Source organism: Rhamphochromis longiceps, linkage group LG11 (genome assembly GCF_057381845.1).
Source record: "Rhamphochromis longiceps isolate RC_006_pf linkage group LG11, R_longiceps_female_GT1.1, whole genome shotgun sequence".
In the NCBI taxonomy this organism is placed as follows: Eukaryota; Metazoa; Chordata; class Actinopteri; order Cichliformes; family Cichlidae; genus Rhamphochromis; species Rhamphochromis longiceps.
The window spans coordinates 30,017,634-30,037,500 of NC_140567.1; the positions used below are offsets into that span (position 1 = coordinate 30,017,634).

The 19,867-nt window shown below is 36.2% G+C and overlaps 1 protein-coding gene across 1 annotated transcript; it reads right to left on the reverse strand.

Moving 5' to 3' along the window:
- Window positions 1-8,322: 8,322 nt before the first annotated feature.
- LOC146659491 (uncharacterized) lies at window positions 8,323-14,761 on the reverse strand. Its single transcript, XM_085423595.1, has 5 exons — window positions 14,693-14,761; window positions 10,208-10,283; window positions 9,284-9,784; window positions 9,127-9,187; window positions 8,323-8,557 (listed from the first exon to the last, which is right to left on the reverse strand). The coding sequence occupies exons 1-5, from the start codon at window positions 14,753-14,755 to the stop codon at window positions 8,491-8,493; spliced, it is 768 nt and encodes a 255-aa protein (XP_085279721.1). The 5' UTR covers window positions 14,756-14,761; the 3' UTR covers window positions 8,323-8,490.
- Window positions 14,762-19,867: the final 5,106 nt, after the last annotated feature.

Here is a 19,867-nt window from a genome sequence, read left to right on the forward strand (position 1 = left end):
GTTGTCCGTACTTCAGGAAGCAGAGGGTAGGTTTTGGCAGAAAGGATTTTACTCCACACTGTGGAAGGAGAGTCAGTCTTACAGCTGTCAGGGGAGGAGGTGGAGGAGGGGCAGATATCAGAGCAGGAAGTTGAAACCTTAGTTGCAAAAGAGACAGTGTGACAGCAACTAGTGTCCATATTAAAAACTGTTTAATGCATTCTGACGATTTCAGGCATTACAATATCTAGAAGGGGAAATAAGAACTTTTTCAGTAGAATTCACACACAAACACACACCAGCTAAAAGTTTTATTTCCTCTTTTATTCTGTCGATATATATAATTAATAATACATCTACTAAACATACTACTATGCATGGTTACCCATGGAAAACATTTAACATGGTATAAAATAAAAACTGTTGAGCTGTTCAATTTATTCATTTGCTGTGGTAATATTGGTGGTACAAGGTTCAGTTGTGCATGAATGGCATTCGGGTGACAGGACATCTTACTCTAAACATTTAGTGCAATAAACTTGGTTGAGGAGGAACTAATCAAACATTCATGTGTGAGAAACATAAATACTGATAACAGGGCAAATTTACAGGAAACTAATATGTGGCTGGTCTGACAAGGCATCCTAACTATTCAAGATCTTTCTCGTAAACGTAGAAAAGAGCAGCCGTGTAGATCACTAATGTCTCTATTTTCTAAACAGTGCCGTTAAAAGCTTATGTGACCTACTGATAATCATGTCCCTGCCCCAGCTTTTTCACATCAAATGCAAAATGAACATATATAAAAAAAATTAAAAAAAAACCCAAAGAAAAACACTATAACCTGTTAAGTTTAATATAAATTTACATTATCAACAAACAGGATTATAGTCAGTATCAAAGCTTTAGGAAGCATTTTCTGCTGGATTTGCTCAATCCCACTAAACTGAGCAACTCCAGCACCCTTTAAAAAACTGATGAATAAGCGCTCAGTGGCTATTAAATGCATTTAATAAAGAGAAGTGTGACTGAGAATTATTTCTCTGGAAACACAAAATAAAACAAAATTAGATATATCCTGAAGGATCAGTGAAGGTCACTTTGGAGTTGTGTTAATGGCATCATACTCTGAAGAGCCGACATTTCTACGATTCAGTGACATGTAAGTTCTGTCCTCTTCTTGTGGCTTCACATTCTTTTGTACTTTGCTAGAAGAATACAAAACATTTATTGAAAAATATTTTATGGAAACATCCGCGGGACTTTTAGTTTTAATCAACAACCAGTTTTAAAACATACCAAAGGAAAGCTGCACAGATCACGGTGACACTGAAAAACACACCAGCAAGGACCCAAGGAAGGACTCCACTGTAAAATCCACACTGTGTTTCACAATCTGCAATGAATAATGATACCATGCATATATTATAGCTGCTCAAGTTATGCTTAAACCTTAAAATATTTTAATTGTGTGATACATACACTGAACATCAAGGTGAGTCAGGTTAGAACGTCCAACCCCGATCTCAGTTTCAGCTTTGCAGAAAAATCTTCTTTTGTCTCTGGACACTTTAATATTTAAGCTGATTCCTGTCCTAATAAAAGTCTCCTGGTCTCCATCAGCTCTGTACCAGGTGTAGTTTTCTACTGCTGGGTTGGCTTTACTGCTGCACGTCAGAGTCATATTGCTGTTCTGGACAAGAGGGACTGACTGAAATTTGTACATCTTTGGGTGAATCTAAAAATCAGTACAATGATAATTTGTTAAATGTAATATTATGTAAATCACACATCACAGCTCCTTTTGCATTTTAACGGAACTATTAATAGATCATCCTATTACAGACCAGAAAGCCAAATGTCAAAAGTAAAACGTTTCTGCAATTCTACTTTCTTGTTCGACCTTTAGAGTGAATCTGAAAGCTCTGACAAGCTCATGTGTTAATTTAGAAATATGATAATGTGAGAAAATGTTATCATAGGATGTAAATGAAAAACTGCTGTTTAAAATAAAAACAACTGTCCAACATGACTCACTAAATGTAGTTTTGTTTTATTGTCAGTTTTGAAGACATCCTAAAGCTAAAAAGCAGAGCTAACAAAAAAGACATAAATCATTAAATAATCATTAAATTCAAACTTTAAAAGCTTTCATTATATTTTATAAAACTCAGACATTGTTATGGCATACTGATAAAATAACTGTAACTGACTAATCATTTTGTGTAATTTAATCCAAGTCAAGAAAAGTAAATCATTACGATTTCAGTTTAGAAGAGAAAAAATAAACTCACATGAAATATCAGGAGTTAAACTTGTTTCAGCAGTGACATCAGGGCTACCATCTTGTTTCTGGTAGACAGCAGTGCAGGAGATTTTATTTCCATGATGGAGGTGAGAAGCATTGAAACTCATAACAGAGGTCTTGACTTTAGTTTTGTCCTGATTCTCCTGCAGTGTCTCTTGACTCTGACCCAGGTTAGGGCTCCATGTCAGAGCTGGAGGATGAGACCAACATGGAGCTGGAGCAGAGCACGTCAGACTCACTGAGGCTCCCTCCTCCACCTCCAGTGTGGATGGAGTTTGTGTTGTGTTTCAGGTGCACGTCAATATGCCAGAGAATATAAATGTTTTGAGAGGATCCTGTGTGACCATCCCCTGCTCCTTCGATGTAGAGACGAGATTTGAAACTAACTTAGATGATTCATGTAAAGCATATTGGAGTGATTCATCTTCATTTATCAGTGAAAATGCAAAACTAAAGCCAACTAAAGAAATGACAGGAGACTTAACAAAGAGAGACTGCACCACAACTTTCAATAATGCAAGTCTCCTTCAAAGTGCTAAATACTATTTCAAACTGTGGTGTAATAATGCACTGAAATACAGTTTTACCCAAGCTGGTGTAGATATTTCACTCATAGGTAAGATTTGTTTTTTCATCCATTTACTGACAATTCATGAACAAATTACACTTGTGGAACTGCTTTAGCTTCATTGTGACTTCACTCGATTTTACAAAGCATTAGAGACCTGAAAGGAACTGCTCATCAGAATATGTCTTCCCACCAGCTGCTCCTCCCTCACTGAAAAAGTGTGAATACCTGCAATAGAATGATTTGGACATCTTACACATGAAAATTATGATTATTATTATTTAATTCATTACGTGTAATTACTTGGTCGGGGACAAATAACATAAAATCCTATTTCTAAGCTTGTTCGGTAGAAAAAAAACAAATGTAGTTTTATTTTAAATAGAAAATGAGAAGTAAAATGACAAGGTGTTTTTCTTGGCCTCTAATATTCTGAAGACAAAAATACATATATTTTTCTACCATGCAACTCGATTAATGGATTTCTAGGTGGGTACTAGTCAGGGTACATAAGTGGTAATTTTGTAAAATTAATATATACACCGCACGTCTATTTGGAGGTTGATGGATGCTTTAAATCCAACTGTATTTGTAGCATTGCAGAAGAAATTAGTGTCGATTGTTGAAACTGTAATATTTAAAGTGTGTCCAGTCGCAGTGAGAGCCTCCTGGTCTCCATCAGCTCTGTAACAGGCGTAGTTTTCTACTGCTGGGCGGGCATTACTGCTGCATGTCAGAGTCACTGTTTGGTGTTCTACTATTGGACCAGAAGGACTGATGGAACTGCTGCCATCTTTGGGTGAATCTGGGAAAAAATAGACAAAAATTGTTTTTGTAGTATTTGTAAGTGCAAAAATCTTTTGTTTGTCACATCTTCACAAAAAACTGAAAACTTGAAAGAGAATTTGTTAAATGTAATATAATATAAGAGATACATCACAGCTATTTTTTTTGTTGTTTTTGGTTTGAACTGTTAATGGCACACCCCCCACTGCAAACCACAAAGCCAAGTGACAATAGCAAACATTTTCTATAATTCTAATTTCTTGTTTGAGCATTAGAGTGAATCTAAAAGCCCACAGTACACAAACTCATGTGTCGACTGAAAAACATGAAAATATGACGTACATGAAATCTGCAGTTTAAACTGAAAGCAGTCGTCAGATGTGACTCAGTAAATGTATTTTTTTTTTCAAGTCAGTATTGGAGGGTTTCTGGGAAAGTAAATAATATGGCTAAATAATTATCAGTGTTGGGGAATAATGGAATACACGTACCTGTGTTATGTATTTAAAATACAAAATATGAGTGATTGCATTCCGATATAGTTACTACTTCGATAGGTAATAATTAGAATAGTTACTTTGTTGAAATAAATGGATTGTGGTCTTTTGATGTTTCATATGTTAGGCTATCCCCTCTCTAATTTTGGTAATTCCACACATTGCCGGAAACCCAAACAAAACACGCAATAAGAGGCTCTAATGTACAAGTCCTTATTAATGTTGGTGGCATCAGTTACACAATAGACTCTGGTGATGGTAAATTTGATTCTTTTTACTGATTCGAGTTTGAATGAGACACTCACCAAAATTTATGTTTTTTTGAGTCATTTGAGTCCAGAGAGTGAAAAAAATGTACATTTTCACTCAAACTTAATTTGTTTCTCTTTTCATGTAAATCCTACTGCTAAGATGAGTGATTGAAAAAGAAAACACCTATTTTATAGAGCAAAAAAAGAGAAAAAAAAAAGATTTCTAAAGGGAACACTTATTTTATGTATTTTATTTTATTATTATTTTCCTCAAATATGTCAAATATATATTTTCTCATCTAAATAATTTAGTGAAATTCTGATTTTACTTACATAATTGCAGCAGCAGAATGTGAGTCAGACACTGTATATTTTTTTTTATAGTGGTGGAACTGAGTTCATATATTTTTTCCTTTAGTCTGCTTATTATCTTTGCAAAACAAACAAATTGTAGACTGAATGTTATATTGCGTCAGTCAGACTATCAGACTTCATCTCAGGTGAAGGAGCGACTCTTCCACAGTAACATGCTCTGAGTTTCAGCAGCTGAGAACCAGGAGGGAGGGGGGAGTAAGTCATATGTAGCGCAAGCACATATGAAATTACACATATGCAACTAATGAAATTAGTTTGCTAACAGTAACAGGGATGAGTCAGTGAAGGAGTCAGTTTGGATTGTGAATTATGATTCACAAGTCAGTTAAGTGGTTCTTGAGTACTGGATGATTCGTTCATGACTCGCACATCACTAATGGACTGGAGCCAGCACAATAGAGCCGGCAGTGCACATACAGGAATGCATTTCTTACTTTGAAATTCCAACACCACTTCACATTTAAAGAAGAAAGGGGTGGGCGAAATCTGACCATGCAATGCAGGCTCTGTTTGCCAGCAACCGAGCTGCTCTCAGCATCAAAAGACTCCACCTCCAACCTCAAGGAACATCTGGAAGTAAGTTCTTTTTAAAAAACTAACGTTAGCCTACTATAACTACCTTGTTTTAGTTGTGGCAGCTACCTGGGTTATGTGCCACTTCAATATCTTCTATGTACTATTGCTGTGTGATTTATTACAATTACTGAAAGCTGCATTTCAACCTGCTAGCTGCAAATAATCATCTGCAGTTCTAAAAGCAGACAGAAAGAAAACCTATTACTGATACAGAAATAGGTTCCAAATGAGATCACTGCTAAAAGTGCAGCCTTACTTAATGTCCACCCTACTCTTACTCATTTTATATTAAAATTTAAAAATCTAGTTGGTATTGCTTTCAGAACTGCACATGATCATTTGGAGTTAGCAGGTTGTTAATGCTATCAATCAAGTCTAACAGACTGAACTAACCCCAGCAAATGCCAGCTAACAATGTCAACTCGGTGGAGAGTAGCCTTCACTAATAACAATAAATCACACAGCAATAGTACATTCATGTAGTTGCAAAAAGCATGACAATATATCAAGTAATCCAAAGCATTTAGAATATGTTACTCACATTGCGTAACTTAACAGAATAAGTTACACACTACATTTTGGTCCATGCATTCTGTAATCTGTAGTGGAATACATTTTAAAAGTTCCCAACACTGATAATTATATGAATTATTAAACATTTTAGATCATATACTTTAACAAAAATCGGACAATCAGCATTAGTTTAAAAAATAAAAATGTATATGTGTCATTTAGTTCAAATATATAAAACATCCACTGTATACAAGTCAGGCAAGTAAGCTATTAGCAGTAACATTTAATTTTAGAACAAAATAAACAAATAAACTCACATAAGATAACAGAAATTAAACTTGTTTCAGCAGTGACATCAGGGCTAGTTCATTATGATCTTTAAAATAAATGACCCATATGTTTTTAGTTTTGTAAAAAAGCAAATAATATAAAAACATACATCTTTCATTTCAGAAAGTCTAAAACATTAAATGATGCAAGAGGAAAAAAAGAGGAAGTTTCCGGATTAAAGCATTCTTTCTGAAACCAACATAATTCATGTTTCTGAAATACTCAGAGCAAAAGTCTTCTGTAGACAGAGAATTAATGACCTACTGACTATCATGAAAGTCTTAAAATTAAAAACAAAAATGAATTGCTTACCTTTTTTCAGTCAATCTTTTTGACTTTTTCTAAAGTTTCTATGATAGCTTACATTCTCATTATGTCTAATGAGCAGTCGATTTCCCAGATGTGAGGTTTTCTAAAAAGTGCTTTAAAATGATTTCAAAAATGGAACTAACAGAAAAGTTCCTTTGAGTGTGAAACTTAGATATCTGTGTTGCCAGCAGTGACTGTATTAATCACTGCCTTTTTTCTGACACCCTGTTTCACTGAATGTGTTGTATATGAAGGAGTATTCGAGCCAAATTAAAAAAATGTTGATCACTTTGAAATTTGAAATTAAAGTTGTAATTACTTTGAGAAAAAAGTCATAAGTCTGGTTTGAGAAAAAAGTTGAAATGTGCAGATTACTGTATTTTTCAGACTATAAGGCACATTTAAAATCCTTTTATTTTTTCAAAAATTGACAGTGCACCTTATGTATGAATTCTGGTTGTACTTACTGACTTTGAACGGATTTTATGTGGTACACGGAGTTATTATGTACACTTTTAATGCTTTTCTCTTTTCGTTTCTACCGTAGCTGCTCGTGATCCCCTGTCTTTCCTCTCTTCCCTACTCACACACCCAGGGACCATCCCCCACATCCTTCCACACCCTGTAATACTTTCCCCATAGGGCTTCACCATTAAAGGGCTATGCCTGTAACATTTCTGAAAACAGAAAACTAGACAGCAGTGACTTTTGTAGGGTTACTGAAGTTGGACTAGATGGTATATAATGCTACGTGATCCCTAGCAACACAGCTATGTTAGCAGTTGTGTTTTAAACATAAAAAGTTATAAATATTTTAGTAAATGTTGTGAAAAATGACTAAAAAAACATGTTTTTGTAAGGTTTTGAGCTAAATGTGGAAAAATGTTGCTGAGTTCCAAAAAAAGAGAAGTCAGTCAGATGTGAGGCTAAAAACTGATGCAAAATGAGAAAATAACACAAAACCTGCTGTGAGTGTCAACATTAGATATACTTGTCACTAGAACTGACTGTATACAGTGACATTTCTTTGTTTCCCCCACAATTTTTGCAGCAGTGTACTCTGTATTGCTCTGCTTGTGCCAAGGGACCAGATTCTTAGTTGGACCAATTTTTAGACTAATGTGTTTTGGGGTTTCAAAGCCCCATAGATATTAGGTAGTGAAAGTAACACAGCTCAGCTGCTCCAATAATCTTGACACATAAAGAATCACCAGAGTTTTTGCTTATTCAGTCTTATTGGTTGTCCTTCTTTCCTGGATCACCTGTAGCATTCTATAAGCACCCTCCCAGCTTTGAAAAATGTCCAGCAGGGATTAGCACTTTTTGATATGATGTTCTTCTGCTTCCCTGGCCTCTATGTCAGAGACCTAGAATACTTGCTGTAGCAAATGGAACCATGAATTCTGCTGTCTGCCAAAAAAAAATCTGATGGAGAATGTCTGACTATCTGTTTGTGACTTCAAGCTGAAGCACATTTGGGTTCTGTAGCACTACGATGATCCAAAACACACCAGCAAGTCCACCTCTGCGTGACTTCAGAAAAACAATATTAACCTCTTAAGCTTGATTAGTTGATTGTAATTGTTGCTCCTAAGGGTGGCCCAACCAATTATTAGGTTTAGGGGGCAATCACTTTTTCACAGAAGGCCATTTAGGTTTGGATTTTTTCCCCTTAATAATAAACATCTTCATTAAAAAACATTAATTTTGTGTTTAGTTTGTCTAATAGTAAAATTTGTTTGATGATCTGAAACATTTAAGTGTGACAAACATACAAAAAACAGAAAATAGGAAGGAAGCAAACACGTTTCACACCACTGTATATATGCTGCAAAGTAATGTTTATTGAAAGATTCCTCCACCAAAGAAAGAAAATAGTGCTTCATAAGGTAAAGTAGATAATGGAGCATGCGGTTCCTTAATCACAGATCACTGGAGATGGAAACTGTGAAGAATTTTTTGTGATTCTGCAGGGAAAAACTGTGATTCCACATCCACTTATTTACATTCTCTTAAGAAATTCATGTTGTGACGACATGAGTGAGAGGCTCTCCTCACAATGTTCCTGTTGGATTAAAACAAAAGGTAATTATTAGGCAACACCATATGTTGTATTATTGTTGTTATATTCAGTGTCTTCACTTAAGCTTTTTGTGTATCTGCTTCTTTTTAATATAAAGAATGCACTTTTTTGACAGTTGTTGGAAGATATGCAATGACTGATTTTGGGGACAGATTCAAACCCAGGCCTCAGCATTAACCTTATGGCATATTGATCACATGCTTTACTGAGTGAGCTAAGCTGTACACATTTGTAATGTTTGATTATTGCATCTATATATGAGGTGGATCCCCTTCAGAAATCCTAACCAGCATCTCAGACAGTGATTTCTTAACAATGGTGTTCAGTCCTTACATTAAAGTTCCAGAGACATGCAAGGGAGTGCTGAAGCTGTATTAATGTCACAGCTTGCTAAATCAGTTTATATCGGATTTTTCTTTAATTTGTCAATTGTTGTACAGTATATATACTGCAAATAAATTAGTCAAATAATTCATCACAGGCATGTGATATTTATTCAAAGGTTTGATTATTTATTTGACCTATATGTATTATGCTGTCCAGAAACTTACCTCCAGTAACCAGTGTTGATGAAACAAGCAATATCGTCAGTTATGTTATTGTCAGTGAAGGCTGCGAGGAAAAAAGAAACAATTTTTAATATGCAAAATAAAAAAAACAAAAAAACAAAACATAATAAATTAACCCGCTGTGGGTGCAAGAACTCACAGTTGCAGGAGGTGCGGCAAACATTTCTGGATGGACGAAGCCCCGAATTACAGAAAATGTTGTCAGGCAGCTGGAAGAGCCCGTAAAGGCCGAGGGACGAAGGCTTCAAGTTTTCCTCCTCACTGCTGTCTTCCACTCCTCCGCCAATTTGCCCGATCTCCTCCTCACTGCTCGAGTGAGCATGTCGCTTTCTTCTGTTCATGCCACTTGTGCTGTTTGACACAAGGGTTGTGTTCACTGAGCTGATGGTGGAGTTAGTAATCGCAGGGCTAGTAGTCATGACAGTAGTAGTAGTAGTAATAGCAGTAGAAGTAGTAGTAGTAGTAGCAGTCAGGTCAGTGGTTGCTGAGTTGGTGCTTGTCAGTGTCGTCGCTCCAGTGGTCGTTAAGGTGACTGCTGTTGTGGAGGGGGTTGTTGGCTTTAGTGTGGTAGTTGTGCGCTTGCCAAGCACATTGACCAAGCTGGTGTTCAGATGAGAGATCCTGTCCACTTCACAGACAACTGTGGCAAACAAGTCACACATGCAAAGAAGTAAAAGCAAACAAAGGAGAAAAAAAATGCAATTATAAAGGTGATAGCCAGTAAGAGTTGCTATTTTCTTTCTGTTTTCTTTCAAATGTATGTGCTTTTAGTTTTACTTTAGTGGTTACTTTTTTCAGTCATGGGGGCCACATGAAATATATTTCATTGGATGTCAGATTTATTTATAAATGAATAGACAAACTGGTCTAGGCTCTCTCTCTCTCTCTGTGCTCTTACTGCTGCCTTTGAACTGATAACTGAAGCTATCAGATTTATAAAAGTTAATATTTTCTTCTAATACAGAAGAATCAAAAAACAGCATTAGGCTTAAATACCCCAGTGGTATTCTAGTCTACAGCTAAGGTACAGACTTTTGTCATGGATTTAAGTCATTGGACTTACTTATAGCCAAGAGTGTCCTGGGCAGACGTATCACTTTCCCAAGCTTGTCTTGGAGCTCGCATTTGGAGACGATCCGGCTCTCAGAAAAGCTTTAGTCTTTTTTCCCAGATAGTTTTGTATTTCCTTTTATAATTTTATAGATATTGGGGTCAGCTATTTTGATATGTATGGGCTGATTTTTAACACACGCTAGGGGTTACAATATTTTGGTACAGGTGTTGATTGATTAGAACCATGTGCTGGTATTTAATCCTGACTGATGTGCATTTGTCAGACCCCAATAAGGACTCAGTACTGATTCAGTAAAAGTAAAATAGGCAAAAGTTAAAATATCAATACTACAGTCTAAATATCAGGAGAGGAAATCAATATGCTTTCAGTAAAAAGTACAAAAATACAAATGGGTCTGTTTGCTCCAGGAATGAATTTTTATATGATTTCATCCCACACAGAGTGACTCAGGAACTACTTTTTCATTTTAATCTGTTTAATATTTCCAGAAAGTGAAAGTCAGTGAAATAGTGGATCTATTCATGATCTATTGCTCAAGTTATTGTGCATTGTGAAATGTCTTTTAAACAAGACTGGTACTGCCCTTTGTGTACCACACCACTTGTATTCAGGACAGCTTGGATAGGCTTCAAGTATGCTGCACCCATCATTATATTGGTGTGTGTCATGGATATCATACTATTCTCAATTGTCTTTTTATTCTATAGCTTCTCTATAAAAAAAAATACCATCAATGTAAGCCAATCTGACAAACACAACAACATTAAGTTACTTTAAGTCAGAATTTTCAAAAAAGGGATTCTGTGTAGAATAATAAAATGGTGAAAAATTCATTCAGTGCATTTTGGAATAAGGCTGTAACATGACAAAATGCGGAACAAATCAAATGATGTAAGTACTTTTCCGATGCACTGTAAGTTCATGTGATGGTGTCATTCTAAAAATTTTGTATTGTAAATTTTAAATGCTTCACTATTCTTAATTTGAAAATTATCTACAAAAAATGTACGTCATCAGAGAGACAGGCCAGAGAATGTTCCTTTCAATGTTTTTTTTTAAAAAGAGGTGAAGCTCCTCCAGCTTATCCAGAGGAACACATGGCGTTCCCAGTCCAGCTGAGAGATATAATTGCTCCAGAGAGTCCTGGGTCTAGCCCAGGGCCTTTTTTCATTCTTATGTTGTACTTACAGGACAGCCACAAACATATGATTTATAAATTATAATGCTGGACATAAAATAGAATATAAACTATATAAAACAAGCTCAAGTTTGGCCACATTCAGTAAGTAATCCATCTACTGCAGATGGGGAACATTTTTATGGAGAATTATTATTTTTATATTTAATATTTTAGGCACAGTTATCCAGTAATACAGTTTTGTCTATACTGAGCTATTTTCAATGTCTTTTATGTTATACAGTATGTTATTCTATTTTATCTTATCCTATTCCATTGTGTTTTTCTCAACTTTTACTGCTCTTAAACTTGTACTTTCTGCCATGACCAAAAATGTTTTTTATTAGTGTGGGACTAATAAAGGTTTATCTTATCTCTCTTAGAAAGGTTTAAAATTTCCTCCACCACTTGTCATTTTCAGCTAATAGTAAATTTTGTTTGGTAATATAGTACAGATTTATTTTACTATTAAAATAAAAATATACAATTCTTTAGCAAGAAAGATGTGCAGAAAGTTGAAGATGTCCATGTAGAGTCAAGACAGGCAGTACAAATGGTATGTTTTAATCTGATCCAGTTTTTGGTTGTGACACTGGGCTCAATTTGCATCAGTAATTACATCATAATTTCCTTATGCAAGTACTTGGATCTGCTGGAGGGGGGGGGTCGAGCATTGATGTAATGGTCTCTTAGATTTTAAAACAGTTGTTTCCAGCATAAATATTTCTTTCCTGTTAAATAGATGTTGTTACACATGACTGAATTGTTTACAGTACAAATATTTCCTCTTCCCTGTAAAAACATTGTTTGCCCCCTGTTCAAGTGCATTTACAGTTAAGTGTTTTTGTTACAAATAATCTATTTATGTATCCAAATTTCCCCGTTAACTGTTCTCCAGTAGCTGATTTCTCTTTTTTCCCCTTTTGCATATTTGTCACACTACATATTGAAAAACTAACTAAATAAAAACAACCAAATTAAATACAACATACAGATTTTAAATGTAAATTTAATTTATTAAAGGAAAATAGCTATCATAACCTACCTAGCCCTTAATTTTTGTGTTGAGGGCAAGTATTACAATTTGATCAAAAATAAGGCTCACAAGTAGGTTTTTAAATATCTTAGATTATTCTGTTTTTTTTTTTATTTCATATGGGAATCATTTATGGTGGGTTCTGTTTCCCACACAGCTCTTCATGTTATGTGATAAGAAGAGCAGCAGAGTGTGAGCTTTGGTTTTACTATGGGTATATACATTCATGCTGCAAAGTAATATTTATTGAAAGATTCCCCCACCAAAGAAAGAAAATAGTGCTTCGTAACATATAGTAGGTAATCGAGCATGCAGTTTCTTGATCACAGCTAACAGGAGATGGTTCTGAAGAATAAATAGTTGTGATCCTGCACGTATAAACTGTGATCTCGCAGCCATTCATTTACATTCTTTGAAGCAATTCCAGTTGTGACGACATGACTCTGAGGCTGTCATCTCAATCTCCCTGTTTGATTAGAGCAAAAGGCAGTTATTAGGCAACACAAATTTTTTTGTATTTCTCTGTTGTAGTTTTCTTTGGATTAACTTAGTGTTTTATTCCATACACCCATTTATATGTATATTTCTTTTTAAGTACACTTTCTGAACATTGATAAGAAGAAGGGATAGCTGGGAGACATGCCATAATTGACCTTGTGGCAGATTTAAACCCAGGCCTCTGCATGAACCTTATGACATAATGATCACCTGTTCTACGCAGGGAGCTAAACTGGCACACATGTGTAGCTTTTGAATGTAACACTTAAATATGAGAAGGAATCTTCACTTTGATGTACCTTCATACACAGAAAGTATCCTGATCCCCCTCAGAAATCCTAACCAGAATGTCAAACAGTGGTCTCCACCACCATCATGAAAGCACCAAATTAGATCAAATATTTTGAAACAATGATGTTCAAACATCAGAGTAAAGCTAAAGACAGAAGGCCACTGAGCACTGAAGCTGTGATGCAAAAGGTCGATAAGATTTTCCTGTCATTTGTCAACTGTTGTTTCGCATATCTAAATTGATCAGTTAGCTGATGTATCGCTCAGTCATCTCATATTTATTCAAAGGTTTGATTATTTATCTGACCTATGTCTGTTTTGCTCTCCAGAAACTTACTTCCAGTATCCAGTCTGGATAACACAAGCAATATCATCAGTTATGTCCTCGTCGTTAAAGGCTGCAAGAAAAAAGAAACTATTTTTAATACGCAAAATAAAAATCAAAACTTACCTAGTAAATCTGTGTTTGCTTTTGGTGTAGGACCTCACCTGTGCAGGAGGTATTACACAAATTTTCAGATGGGCAATACCCTGAATCACAGAACTTCCCTTCAGACAGCTGGAAGAGCCCGTAAAGGCTGAGGGACAAAGGCGTCAAATTTTCCTCCTCCCTGCTGTCTTCCACTCCTCCGTTAATTTGCCTGCTCTCCTCCTCACTGCTGTCTTCCTCACTGCTACTTGTGCTGTTTGACTCAAGGGTTGTGTTCACTGAGCTGATGGTGGAGTTAGTACTAGTTGGGCTAGTAGTAGTGTTAGTGCACTTTCCAAATAATGTGACCAAAGCGGTGTTCAGATCAGACCTCCGTTTCACGTCACAGATAACTGCAGCAAATCAGTCATGTACACAAAGAGACCAAACAGGGAAGAAAGACAAAAAAAGAACAAAATATGATACACAGTAAGAGTTGTTGTTGCTGTTTTCTTTTACCTTCCATAATATGTGTGCTTTTAGTTTTATTTTAGTGGCTACTGTAATACAATCAAAAATAGCACATTGTACATCAGTTTTATCAGCAAATGAATAGAGAAATTAGTCCAGGTGTTGCAGTGCTACTTCACAGAAGCCAAGTGTAAACTAAAGGAGACAAAAAAATACCCCTAAGTTGATGTTTTACAAGGAGTTTTTTGGGGGAGTTTTTTAGACAATTCTTTAAAGTAGACATTCTTTGACATAGTCTATCTATTTTTATTTTATCTAAAGATATCTAAAAGGGGGTTAGTATTTTCCTCTGGTAGAGAAGAATCATAAAATAGCAGTGAACTTCAATACATCAGAATTATACTTTTGGACATTTCAGCTTTACCACTGATTTTAATCAGTGCCCAAGGGATGTGCGTTTGGAGGTCATAAAAGTTGAACACAACAAATGCATTTAAGCTCACCTATTGCCAAGATTTTTTCCTTTGAGTTTCTGGGCAGATTGATCATTTTCCCGAGCTTGTCTTTGAGCTCACATTTGGAGACAATCCTGCTCTCAGAAAAGCTGGGCAGCACAACTGCCACAGCCACCACGACAAGCAACCCAAGCTTCATGTCAGCACTTTCTGTGGAGGAATCATTGTTTGTTTTAATTATCATATGTTCTTCAAAACTCTCCACTACCAAGAGTCAACATCGCTAATAATTAATGCTAAAATTCCCCAGATGAACTGCAGAACTTTTGAAATTCATTAAAAACTTCTCATTTTCAATTATGCTTTTTGCCCAAATAATTTTCAACAACCCTACAATGAAGATGCCAATTTAAGAAAAAAAGAAAACCAGTTGTCAGTAAATAAAATTGATCCTTTTTACATAATACAACAAAACAAAGTGATAACAATTAAAATAATGAAGAGAATTCTTCCTTACCACGTTGATCAACCTGATTGACTGTTGACTGAGAGAAATGTCCCCCTGTGTATGTTTGCAGACAGAACCTGTGAGTTTATATATGATGCCTTTTACCATTGGGCCAGCCTGTTTTACTGCTGTCTTTGTTGTCTGGGAAGTTTTGCTTGAGAAAGGAAAATTTTTAATGTTGATGAACAATACATAAATGCACACATGACACTAAATACCCAGTACCAGAACATGACATTCAAAGCTTTCATTTACCTGACTATCAAATGACAGCACCCAAGAGGATCATTCAGGGGCATGCCAGCGAGAAGGCTTCTCTGAATTTTGTGGTTTCACTGTAAAGGCAATGTGAACCTGCTGAATGTCAATATATTTGTGCATTTGCTTCACGTAGACTGTAATTCTTTCTTGAGAAAGAATGGAACAGATCACAGTGACACTGCCCACTGGACATCAAATTGACCGTTAAAGCCAAATTTGAAGAAATTCCCAGCAACAGCTGTTGTACCAACATAATGATAAAACTTAAAAAAGGAAGGCTGCTTGACTTGAAATATAATATTGATTGAAATAAAATCTCTCCCTCTGCTGGTACTGCAGCTTACTGCACAGCCATGCCCATAGTTTGAAACTTTTTTGCCAACATCCAAAATGTTTTGTTCAGGATACTAAAATCTACTTTTGGATTCATCAAATATAAATATCGTTAATTTGTCTAAATACAGATAGTGTAATAACATGTAATTTCAGTTTTTCTCAACTGACCTGGTGGAAATGTCACAGCAGAAAGGTCATTCTCACCACTTTTAATGGAGTTCTCAAAAAAATCGGAGCGTTTTTGAAAACAAAAGACACAATAATCAAAGTCTTCTTCACATTTGTCAAAACATTATTATTCAGTCAGTCATTTCATCATGTTGATATTTGTGAATAATATCTTATTAATCTGTACATTTCCTGCACATGTCATAGACGTCTAAAAAATTACCCAGACCAAAGTTCAAACTGTGAACGCCATATTGATGTCCAAGTTGGGTCATGGTTGGACGCCCAAATTGTGGACCTAGTTTGGACATTAATTAGATGTCCAGAACTGGTCATGGACTGCCATACCCAATATATACATGATCTGCATGTCCAGCTGACATCCAGTGGGAAGTCACAATACATACATTCAACAGCTATTTTATTAAGTATGCCTGTTCCACTGCTTATCACAGTAATCTAAATACCTAATCAGTCTTTCTCATCAGCAGCAACTCAGAGAATTTATACATGTACCTGAGAACCTGAAAAAAAGATTATTAAATTTGGCGTGGTTGTTGATCTCAGGAGGGTTGATTTCAGAGACTGTTGATTTACTGGGATTTTCCCATACAACGATCACCAGGGGTTACGGAGAATGGTTTTCCAATTTCCTTGTACTATTGTGCTAGGTATTACTGTGCAAAGAGTTGTCTTAAATCAGAAATCATCTAGGGATCATCAGTTATGTATTTTTGTTAGACAGTGTGTTGGTTGATCTGCTATTGTATACATATTTGAACAAAACTTGAAAACAGTAATCAACAGTAGTCAGGAAAGTGAGCGATCTAAAGTTGTGACTGACAGAAGTCCAAACTGTTTTGATGAGTAGTCAGATTCAAGTCAAAAGTCCATCAACACGACAGGAAAATATCTTTAGTAGTGACGTATGTGTAAAAACAATATAGGTGTATAAAATGAATGAGAATTACTAATGAACATATAACACCTGTTCTTAAACAGCTCCATTGGCTTCCATTAAACCTCAGTGTCAATTTCAAGATCCTGCTTCCTACTTTCAAAGCGCTTCATAATCTCGCTCCTCCATATTTATCTGATCTTCTCCATACATACTCATCCCCATGTACACTTCACTTTTTTTCAGCTTCCCTTCTGTCTGTTCCACCTGCTCCCCTGACTACCATGGGACTCAGAGCCTTTACTTGTCTGTTATTAATACAAATTAATTCATTTTGGGAAAGCCCCGCAACAACGAGGATGACAGTACAGGTCCAGCGTATTTCAGATGTGGGTCCCAGGTTCTGTGGAAAGAGTCCAAAGTGGAGTTGAGCATACAAGTTGTATATTCATTGGGAATACAGTCCATAACAATGTTATGCCAGGATTTCTTAGTTGGGATTGCTGGCCTGCCCCAGAGGAGCAGGATATTCTTCCTGGCCGCAAAAGATAACAGCTGGAACAGTCTCTTGTGCTTGCCTTTGATAACCAGATTGTCCATTACTCCCAATATAAGATGTGAGTAAAGTTGCCACCCCCCCACCTTCTTTAAATCCAACAAAAGTGGCATAAAATGTTTGTGCTACGTTTGTGCTGGTTTGTGCTGCAATAAATTTCATTTGTGCTGCTATCATTTTAAAGATATTCAAGAAAATTTCTAGAGGTCATCAGAGGTCAACCAGCTGACTGCAGGTTTCCCCGATCTTATAAACAGATGCTATCATTTAAAAAATATTAATAAAATAATGTCTTGATGCGTGCCACTGAAGGTGCTCAAGAACTTCTACTCCTGCACCATCGAGAGCGTCCTGACAGCAAACATTTGCACCTGGTTTGGGAACAGCACCAAGCAGGACAGACGAGATCTGCAAAGAGTGGTGCGCTCAGCCGAACGCATCATTCAATCAGCGCTCCCTGACCTACTGTCCATCTACACCAAGCAGTGCAAGTCCAAAGCTAGGAAGATTATGATGGACCTCTCCCATCCCAACAATGGACTCTTCTCACTGTTGAGGTCTGGGAAGCGCTTCCGCTCCCTTAAGGCCAAAACAGAGAGAATGAGGAGGAGCTTCTTCCCCCAGGCTATTCGGGCCCTGAACCAAGTGTAGGACTGGACTCTCACACACATCACATCACCAGACTAACCACCACACATTTCCTATAATCCTATAATTCCTATAATTTATAATCTTTATAATCTCTTTCTGCTATTTGCACATTTTTTACTGTAAATTCCTAAGTTCATTTGTAAATTTTGTAGTAACCTGTAAATTGTAAATACTGTAAAACTTTTTTTTCTGTCATTTAATGGTCGGGCATTGTACAGCTACAAGCATTTCACCCCCATGTCATACTGTGTATGGTTGTGTGTGTGTGACAAATAAAATTTGAATTTGAATTTAATTATTCATACATCTTACCTACATCTAGACGTAGCGTTTTCAGTGGGAGAAACATTTCGTCACTCATCGACCTGACTTCTTCAGTCTCAGTTGACTGCAGGTTTCCCCAATCTTGTAAACAGTACATTTGCACAGTAAAGGAAACTAGCACCACTGAATGAACAATGGGCTGGGGGGTTAGTTCCATGATTGTTAGTATGCAAATTCTTATGACCATTGATCAACGACTGCTAATCAAAGACACAGATTCTCGAATGACTATGAGTACCATTCACAGAGAGTTGAGGAACTATGATGTGGGATAAACAGATGACCTGACAATGAACAAAGGAAGACAGAGGACTTAAATATACCGTGACACACTGGTTGTAACAACAATTTCTGAGCCATGTTTGTGGCTTGTTTCCTATACTGGCGCTAATCTTGTGATGTTTTATGATAAAAAAGTAATAGATAACTTATTTTGTTTTATAAAGTTTGAGTCCTCACACTGAGTATTTAGAGGCGTTCCCAATGTATTATTTAATAACAATCAGATTTTCTTGAAAAACAGCAGAAATTAACAGAACTAAACTAATTTTTCACAGCAGTGCGCAAACAGTAATTCTTGCTAGTTTAGGTTTATATTTACTTTTATGTCTATGTTTAGTTTTTTATGGTCGGGCATTGCACAGCAACAAGCACTTCACTGCATGTCGTACTATGTATGATTGTGTATGTGACAAATAAAATTTGAATAAATCTATGTTCTTCATGCAGCAACAACTTAACAAGAAGTAGTTTTTATTCCATCAATGTGGCATTTAGAGTTCAGAGGTGCGTTTAACAGTTTGTTTAAAAAGTCAAAATATATCAGCAGGTTATGACATGGAAAAGACAGTTTATTGATATTTACATTTACATGATCTGTGACACTTTGTTTATTATGTTGATTGTTTTCATGAATGGTATGTTCTGTCGCGGTGAGTTATGGGACAGCATTTTCTATTGTCTTTTCAAAAGGATGGTAAAGTGTATATGTTAAAGGAAGCAATCTTTCCAAGCAACGACGAACATTTCTTAATGAATTTAGAGATTTGGAACAGCTCTTATTATGGCTTCCAAGCAAAATGGACTATTGGAACACACCTATTTTTGAAGTCTTCCTTTGTCACAGCCTCCCTCATAGCTGCATGCTCCGCTGTTTTCTTTTTCATGTTTCCAGTTTTGCACCTGCCCTGTTCATGTTTTACTGTGAGATTTTAAATTTTGTTTCTATCTTCCATTTTTTCCATTTAGTTCCTAATTTCTACCAGACACACAGCTTTAGATGACAGGAGGTAAGGACAAGCTGAGAGAAAGTCATGCATTGCAGCAATTCAAATCCAGGCCTCTACATTAACCTTATGTCATATGGATCACCTGCTTTAACCAGTGAGCTAAACTGGTACTTATATCTAAGGTGGAGGCTTCAGCGTGATTTAATTTCATACACAGGATCCTGAAGCCTAACTCCATCATCAAAGGGTTACGGTAAAGTAAAAGGCTTTTTCCTATTTCTGTTTTCGTTTTTCCTATTTCCGTTGTATTATGTGTGCTTTTGCAGCATTTTTCTTATTGCTGGTGTTTTCTTAAGTTGCAGTCCGTTTGGCCTCTTAGG

Coding starts and splice junctions, on each gene's coding strand:
- LOC146659491 (XM_085423595.1), bottom strand. CDS start 14,755: ATGAAGCTTGGGTTGCTTGTCGTGGTGGCTGTGGCAGTTGTGCTGCCC. Junction 9,785..10,207: donor CAGGACACTCTTGGCTATAA/GTAAGTCCAATG, acceptor TGTTTGCCACAG/TTGTCTGTGAAGTGGACAGG. Junction 9,188..9,283: donor TTGCCGCACCTCCTGCAACT/GTGAGTTCTTGC, acceptor TTTTCCTCGCAG/CCTTCACTGACAATAACATA.